Source organism: Hemiscyllium ocellatum, chromosome 1, assembly GCF_020745735.1.
Source record: "Hemiscyllium ocellatum isolate sHemOce1 chromosome 1, sHemOce1.pat.X.cur, whole genome shotgun sequence".
Taxonomy (NCBI): Eukaryota; Metazoa; Chordata; class Chondrichthyes; order Orectolobiformes; family Hemiscylliidae; genus Hemiscyllium; species Hemiscyllium ocellatum.
In genome coordinates, this window is record NC_083401.1 from 133,581,249 (window position 1) to 133,590,376 (window position 9,128).

The following is a 9,128-nucleotide window of genomic DNA, read 5'->3' on the forward strand; positions in this document are numbered from 1 at the left end:
CACACTCTCACCAACATGTTCACATTGCGCGCTCTGTCCAATATGTTCACATTCCGTAGTTTTTCCATATTCACATTCTTTCTTGAGGTCCTGAAGAAGAGTCATACCTGTCTTGTAACATTAACTCTGTTAGTATCTCAATCGATGCTGCCAGACCTACTGAGTTTCTCACTCTGTGCTGGTTAATGCCTTGCATAATCTCAAGATAAGTATCTCGCTCTTGCTTTCTCTACCCTTTATCATAAACTCCTCAACCTGTCCAGCACCTTCAATTACTTGTGCATACATGCACCCAGATCCCCCTGCTTCAGCATCCCTTTTCATCCCCTTTTATTTTATACTGGCTCTCCATGTTCTTCCCATAAAAATACATCTCTCCCTTTTCCCCACATTCAACTTCATCCACCCACTTGACTGACTTATTTATGTCTTTTTAAAGTTTTACATTGTGCTCCTCACAGTTTACACCCCTTTTTATATTTATTCCTGCCTGCTGTTTAGGCCAATATTTATTGCCCATCCTTAGTGGCTCGTGAGAAGGTTGTAATGGGTCACATTTTAAACTGTTTTGAACGCTTGAGCTATTGGTATACTCATTACATGATGGTTGGGAGTGTGAGCTGGGACTTTGACCCTGGATCAATGAAAGCATGCTGATGAGTGTCTACTTCAGAATAGTGTGTGGCATGGAATGGGACTTGCAGGCAATAGCGTTTCAATGAAGCTGTTGCCCTTATCCTTGGGGATCAGAGGTTTGGAAGATGGCAAAGGAACTTTAGTGATTGCATACTATAGACAAGCATATCTGTCACTCTGCATTGCTTGTGTTGGGAATTAATATTTAAGGTGGTTGCTAGGGATCCAGTTAAGGTTAGCTACTTTGTCTTGGATGGTGTTCAGATTTTGTTCATTGTTGGAACTGCAATAATCGAGTAATTCCGCAGAAGCCTGATTTGTATCTTGTAGATGGTAGACATGCTTTGAGAAATCAGGAAGGCAGAGTTAGTTTCTGCTGAACTCCCATGCTCCAACCTGTACTTGCAGCCACAGTATTTAATCAGTGGTAACCCCCAAGACGTTAGTAGTGAGTGATATCATAGCAATGGTAATGTCATTGTACAAAAAGAGGAGATGGTTAGATTTTCTGTTTGGTGATGGTTATCGCTAGGTCTTGTGTCTAGCACATGACTATGGAATATCTACAGAGATATCCTGGGACTAAGACAATTGATCTCCAACAAATACTGTCCATTTTATCTACCCCAAACATAATGCACAAAATATATCTAAACTATTGGATTCAGGTTTCTGATGCATTGTCCAATACATGCACAATGATAAACTGTACAGAATTAAATTTTGAATTAACTAGACTTCATATCGCAAAACGAATTGATAAATTAATTTCATATACACCTTTGGTACAAGTGAGATCAGCACTCGTCTTTATAGTAAAGTTGAGATAATCTTTACATGAGAAAATAGTTTACCTAATGCTAAAGATTATTCAAATTTGCTTTAATAGTGCTTAAAATATAGGAAAGATCTAAAATATCATTTCTGGTTAATCACCTTTTCCAAATAAGAAGACTGTAATCAAGATTTTATCTTAAAGGTTTTTTTTTCAATTTAAGATATGGGTACCAGAGAATATATCATTGCTGGCAACAATTTCATTTATGTTATTTCTGGTCATGAAATATGAGGTGCATTCCTTCTAACTGCATTCTCAATATGGGGAATTGTAAGGGAATTATAGGTCAAAGCCAGCTAGAGGACAAATTCAATGTGTCCTATTTTCACCTAGCACGGTTGCATATCAGGAAAATAGTATTCATAATGCGTGTTGTGTAATTTACTTTCTGAAATAGAAATGCTGGAATTTATTGGGGTACCAACAATAAATCAGAGACATCTTATGTCAAAATGCATGACACGGCAATCATAGTTCAACCTTTGGTAAGTATCCCTATTTGAACTTCTGCTTACAAGACCAAATTTCTAGGTGACCTATCTGGGAAAGAGTTCCACTAACAGAAATAAAATGAGAAATTTTAATACAGGTTTGAAATTATACAGCATATTAAAATAGATCTTATGCTTTTTTTTCCAGAATAGGGTAAAAGTTTGACTTAGTTCTTGGGTATTTGGGGAAAATGCTTTAATTACAGTTGTGTAGATTAGCAACAACTTTTAATACTACAATAAAACATGTATTGAAGCATATTGTCATAGCACTGAAACAAACAAGTCAATCCATTAAACACAAAACATTTAATGTGTGCCAATACTTTTCTTTACCTTTTTCTCTCTCTTCATTCTAAATTTACTCTCCTTTCTTCTCACAATGTATACATTCTTCTTCCTCAAGCTGTATTTGAGTAAGAGAGGAACAACTTCGCTTTTCCTCATTTATAGGATGATAAATGTCTGATCATGAAGTAGTTTGTTCACTGTAAAGGTTCAGATGCTGTTTACTCAGTTGCACACATTTTGTCCTGAATTATTGGTGAGAATGTTTCCAGCACAAAATAGGTAACCTGACATCGAGACCACCATGAGTCTCAAGGTTGCATGGTCAGCAGTGGCACCATGGTGACTGATTTAAGAGGACACAATCAGGCTTGCTCTCCATGCCACCAATCCACTCAGAGTGCCAGTGGTTCTGCAGCCTCCACAAAACCATCAAGAAAGATGGCCACTGCTCAATCTGCAAGGGGACTGAGGGAGTGCCTCCACTTTGATCCATCGTTGAAGTGAAGGTGAAAAACCTGATGCCGTACTGCGGTCAGGCAGACAGACCTGAATGAATGGTAGGGAGGGTCTAACCTACCCCAGAGGGAAATCCAGTGATCAAAACAGATGATACTTGGAAATAACCACACTGAACCTCCATTTTGATGTATTTAATATGAGTTGGACCAGTATGTCTCATTCTCCCATTTTACCAGTTTTTCCTTCTGGCACAGAGCTTCTAGAAACCAACATCACACCATGGGAATCTTCTGGGAGGTTGCTTTCATGAATTTGCTGACCTCCCAATAAGAAATGGGAACCACTTTGCCCATCATGAGAAAATGGTCATCAGTTTTATATTAATTGTGCGAATTAACTGAGTATTGTTAGGAAAATAGTCAGAGTTAGAACTGCTATGCGGAGCCATCCTTATTGGGCTCACTGGCATTTTACTGCCACTTCCATCACCTGTTACCATGTCACCCATAGGCCTGGTTAAACATCGACCATTGAATTACTATCTCATGATTCACTGTACACTATTTATCATCCTTCATATTTTAAATGTAATTACAATTTAACTTGGGTTTTATAATGTCTTCATCTCCATATCTCTCAGGCACTGTGAGAAGTGTAAACATAGTTACACCCAAGTAGAGTGAAGCTCATTGGCATGCACCTCAGAGTTATATAAATTCTTGTTGAATGTGAGTCTTAACTCCTTCTTCTATTCCTGATAATGCTGTGTCCAGGTATTCCTACTACATCAATTACATGTTTAATTATAGACAACATTCTCGAAGTTCTGCCACTGGAAATACAACAGAGTAAGTATCATATTTTGAGATAAACATTGTGTGAAACCAGTTGATTTACACACAGATCAAAACTGATGACAGAGGGAGCTCTTTCCCTATTAAATACAACCTATTCCTATTAAATATTAACCTTCCCAAAAAAAAGTGCAATTCACTATAAATGATGTTAGAAAAGTTTTACAAAATAGGTGGGAATTCCTAACTTCTGGGCATTTCAGTGTTTGTAGTTTAGAAGCAATCTAAATATGAAGGATGTTCAATAAAGAAATATTATGAGATGCTGGGTCAAGAGAGATTACTTTCCAAGAAAAACACTGTTGCAAAACAATTTGGTGTTCAGATATCAAAAGATTGTACGACATAAAGTGACTAAGTGGTGCACCGAACTAAAGTTCATCTTGAAGTAATTGTTAAAGTTGAAGCGGTAGAACAATCTAAATTGCAAAAGATGGTCAAATGATATAGAATATGATTTATGGTCGTATAGCCTCACTATTCTAAAGATGTCCAAATGATTCTGATCTTTGTAAACATCATAAAAGAAAAAAAAATCAACAATCATAAGAACTTGGAGATTGATTTTCTCAAAAGCAAAAAATGTGATTTGTATCGATGTTGCATATTATTTTAGTAATATCCAAGTCCAAATGGACTTTCTATTTCTAATTAAAATTAAAGAATAAATGACAAAATGATGACAAGTTGAAATTGTTGAATTTATGCATTCTTGGGAGAATGGAAACACAAAACAAATTATAAATTTTTATTGCTGTCAGAAAATTTAGATTTCTTGTCATTCAAAATTCTTAGATTTTGTTGCCTTGAAGTGAGTAATATAAAAAGACTGTCAAAATGTTATTGTCTGAAAGTGACAGCAGCATGTGAGTAACAGAGAACGTTAACCAGAAGATCAGGAACCACCTGTACAAGGTATTGGCTATTCTTGTGCTCAATGCACAGGCCATGGGTTCATCAATTTAAATGTACATGACAATGGCAGAATAAAATAAAAAGGCTGCATTTAAAGTGCTGTTATCTCTCCATCTCCTTAGACCATCGAGTACATTGAGTTATCCACGTATCTTCCTAAATCAAAAACAATCTCATGTATCCAGAAGCAGATGCAGACAAAACTTTTGTCAAATAAATGGTTCTCTTTATTTCCTTTCAATTTAATAGCTCACAGAGAATATAAACCACTTTATACAACTCTAATCCTAAAGCTAACCCAACTGTAAGATTGTAGTGCCAATGTACCATCCAATTCCTGACACCTTACAGTACTAAACATTGCCTGTGCAATGGTTCACTCATGTCTTTTTGGAAAGGAAACTGCTACGTGTGATTCCAAACTTACAACAATGTAGCTGACATTTAACAGCCTTCTGGGCAATTACTGCTGGCCTAACCAGTGACACTCTCACCCCATGAATGAATTTTTTTTTAAAAGTTTATTATTCACTCCTTGGGTTGAACAGTTGTGCAGTATGAGTTAACCAATTGCATAATTGTATGGCAAAACTGACACATTACTGTTCAAATCAGAGAACAATCCAAGTGGTCTTTAGCCTTTGAGATCAGGTAGGGAGATTGTAATAATGAAAACAAAAAAATACTGGAAATCACAGCAGGTCAGACAGCATACATAGAGAGAGAGCAAGCTAACATTTCGAGTCGAGATGACTCTTCAGCAGAGTTGCTGCCTGACCCATTGTGTTTTCCAGCATTTTTATTTCAGTACTGCAGTAATTTTCTCCTAGATTGTAAGAATGTTTTCCGGCCTTGTGTGTTCTGATCTCATATACATGGATTTTTTTTTGCAAAGATTCAACAACATCAATATGCTCTTGCAGTTCATACCAGTATAACTGATAACAAAATCGCATGATCACATAATTTAATTTGAATACAGTATTTATCACATATATTAAATGATTCTAAAGTAGACTAAAACACAATGCCCTTACTAAACCTTTGTTTAACATCAGTTGTTGGGAACCAAGCTGGAGGGCTAAGGTGAGTCAGAAAGGTAGGTATTCTGACAGTTGCATATAACATCCAAAATTATACATTCCTCTTTCCTTCACAAGGTTTGGTGTAATTTCAAGACTTTAATCTAATGCTAGGATTCAAATATGCATAACTGCTTGAGCTTTGCTCTCATGGTTTATGATAGCATGGAAACCATTTATTGGATCTTAGTTTTATAACTATAATTTTCTTCCAAGCATCCCATCATTTCAATTTAAATAAAACATTTTGGGTGACATCATTAAGTCCGTAAGTGAAGATTTAGAACTCAATCCAGGGTTTAAAACCATGCCACATTTTCTTTGAATGACAAAATTTAAAAAGAAAATGTTGTGAATATGCCTTAGACAAACCATGTTATTAAGAATACAGACTGAGAGTTCTCGTCTCTGTCATCATTTTTTGCTACAATTTTAAATTATCTGCCTAGTGAGGGGACAAGACTTGTACAGTAAGTGTGATGCAGTCATTATAACTACTGATATTAACACTGGGAAGGTACAGTTTTGCCCAGGGTACAGATCGTCCTATAGTCAAAGGGTTCGTAACACTCCAGGAAGACAAGGTACATGGGAACACCGTCACTTGGAAATTCCCCTCCAAGCCAGTCATCACCCTGATGCTGAAGTTTAGCATCGCTCCTGCAGCTTCACTGGGTCAAACTCCTGGAGTTGCCTCCCTGATGGAATTAGCCCATGGACTGCAATGGTTCAAGAAGGCAGCTCAGCACCACGTCAAAGACACTTAGGGATGTGCAGTCAATGCTGGTCCAAGCAGCCATGCTTATATCTGATGAATGACCTAAAAAAAAGACTTATTTACCCTTCCTCACCTATTAAGAATAATTTGATGGGCGGGGGGGGGGGGGGGGTGAAGTAGAGAGATAAACTCAGTTGATCAGATGGCTAAAGTATATTTCAGAATAACAGGAGAGCACGGATTTCCCTCTGGCTGCGGACACATTTGGAACTTACTTGCTGGTCGTGCCTTTGAGGTTGGAGGGCAGTGATAGGTCAGAAATGATCAAACAAAACCGGTCAAGAAAGCGGATGAACAAAAAGAGAGAAAACGGTTCGAGCTAGAACATCAGGGACAATGAGACAAGGAGCAGGCTGGCTCTGCGCTGAATATCCATCCCTCAGCATTTGACTGAAGGGCTGTCACAGCCCACTGAATCTGAGCTCAAAATGAAACATCGCCTTTTGGAGAACATGAGCGAAACCAAAAGAAAACTAGAAGATTACGATGAAGTTTGCAGATTTGTTTTAGTCTATTTGTGGTCTCATCAGCTAAACTGGCTGCTGGGAATAATGGTTTGGAAACACCGTGGCTTTATATGTATTTTAAAAATGTTTTGTAGTTGATTACAGGAAACAACTTGTCCAGGTCCAAACAGTAGTTTAATCGGTACAGTGACTCGAGGAAAGATGCGCAGATGAACAGCGACAGTAGTAGGGTTGAAGTTACAACTGATAAGACGGAAATGTTGCCTTTTATATGTTGGACAGTCCCTATGGGACAGCGGAATTGTTATTTTATTAAGACTGGACTTAGTTGCATGAAGTGAGATCCCAGTTATTTACAGAGTGAATACTGAAGACAGCAAAGGTACACCAACATAGCCCTCTGTCTATTAAAGGTTAGGACCACTGTTTGGAATTCCCGAGTAATAAACAGGCTGGGTTAAAAAATCTCCGGCGATCTGTAGGCTACCTTATAAAATCAGAGACATGCTAAATCACGCTCAGCACCATCCAACCATCACCCCCAACCTCCAAAATTAGCACATCACATCCCACCCTGATATACTCACCCAGCTTAGCTTTGTAACTGCGGACTGTATTACCATCCTTGAAGCGGTAGCCTGCTTTGTTATACTTGTCATAAAGCAGCAGCATGTGCTCCGACAGCGTGTCCTGACTCAGGTCTGCTTCTGTGGAGCCGGGGCTTCCCTTCAGGGAGTCTCCTGAATTCTCTCCCAAGACAGGAATTCTCCTAAGTCCGCGGAAATGATCCTTCAGCAGATCCGAAAAGCCCGCGGTTAAACAGCTCCATCCGACACACACAAACACCAGCGTGTGAAATTTGCCCATCCTCTTTTTCAGAAGGGAAGTACTCGAGACACGCAGTAAAAGTAGGAATTGATTGTCCTCAGAAAAGGGAAAATAAAATAATGCTGTTGGAAAACGTCCTAGACTTTGTTTTTGAGGTTGGCGTTTTTCTGAGCGGCTGCTGGAAGATATTGAGGGTAGTCCTCTCAGCCCCTGGGATGTGTGTGTGTGTGTGTGTGCACGGAGCTCGGCTCACTGGGATGTTTCTGGTCGCTGGCTGTTGCTAGTGCCGTCTGTCGGTTTCGGACTCGCCTGTTCTGTTCCTCTCTGACTGCAGACGCACGGTGTGATGTGTCCTAGCTCAGGGCAGAGCTTCGGTCTGACCAATCAAACTGCTTCCCTGCCTCAAAATCAAATCAGACTTCAAAAAGCCAGCTACATCTCACATTGTGGCTTTATAAATTGTTAACGTGGTCCCAATCGATGGCCACGAGGTACAGCTCTTCCACACAGCACTTTAACCGAGAGTTTGGAGTTTAATAGCAGGCGTTAACTTGAGGGGCAGGAGATAGTTATTCTGTTGCTGGACTGCGAGAAAGCATTTCGTGTTTAACTCTCCTGTTCAGTCAGCTTCTTGAAGTGTTATTTCAGTACAGCAGCACTATCCTGATAGGATACAGATTAGTTGGACAGTCACTTTGATCCGTGCCAACCTTTTTTTTGGCGGGGGCTGGGGCAGTACAAACCTTTATAAACAACAGCCCACCTTCATGGTCATTACTTCCAGTTGAGGCTGTTATGAACCTGTCAGATTTTGGCAGATCGCTCCCCACATGTTGTCACTTACCCGCACGTTCTCAGCGCCGATGTGAACTGTGTAACTACATCGCCTACAAACTCCCCGCTGGGTGAGCTGGCATGCTCTTTCAGCTGGTGTCCAACCCCATCGAGATTATCGACAATTAGTACATCCGAAATTCTCTGGGACTCATCCGGTAAACAATAGTAGCGCAGATCAAGTTGAAAGTATTTCAGCAAAGTTGGGATGGATTGAGGATAATGCAGTTTATTCCAAGGTTTTAAGTGGGATCTACTCTCTGTTCAGAAATGAATAGCGTTAAGCGGACACGTCCTGTCGAGCTCCTGGCCCGGACACAGTCGCTGAGTGTCTCTCACACGCCAAATAAAGATAGGAAGAAGGCTTTAAATACTCTTTCACGGGCATCCATGAGTAACTAATGATTTCCCGTAAATCCTCTATTGCCTTGATGTCTATTGGTTGATTCAGATATGTTTAGGTTTCTACCTGAATAATTTTAAATGACTAAGATGTCAGCTTTTTTTGCTTTAATATGTGAAACAGTTCGCATTTTAGATCTATTTACAACGCATACTAAAGAGTAACCAGGGTTGATTTATGATTTGTCAATCCCATTTTAAAGTGAATAATATGACAAAACACAATGAAAAGTTTGAACTGTTTGAGCGATGT

General features: G+C 39.2%; 1 protein-coding gene across 1 annotated transcript in view; it reads right to left on the reverse strand.

The window, feature by feature from the left end:
* The window catches only part of bmp3 (bone morphogenetic protein 3), a 24,921-nt gene extending 16,092 nt beyond the window's left edge, over positions 1–8,829 (reverse strand). Inside the window, exon 1 of the mRNA XM_060826160.1 lies at positions 7,399–8,829. Within this exon, the coding sequence (XP_060682143.1) occupies positions 7,399–7,678 (280 nt within the window). The 5' untranslated portion in view covers positions 7,679–8,829. The remainder of the gene's footprint in view (positions 1–7,398) is intronic.
* Positions 8,830–9,128: the final 299 nt, after the last annotated feature.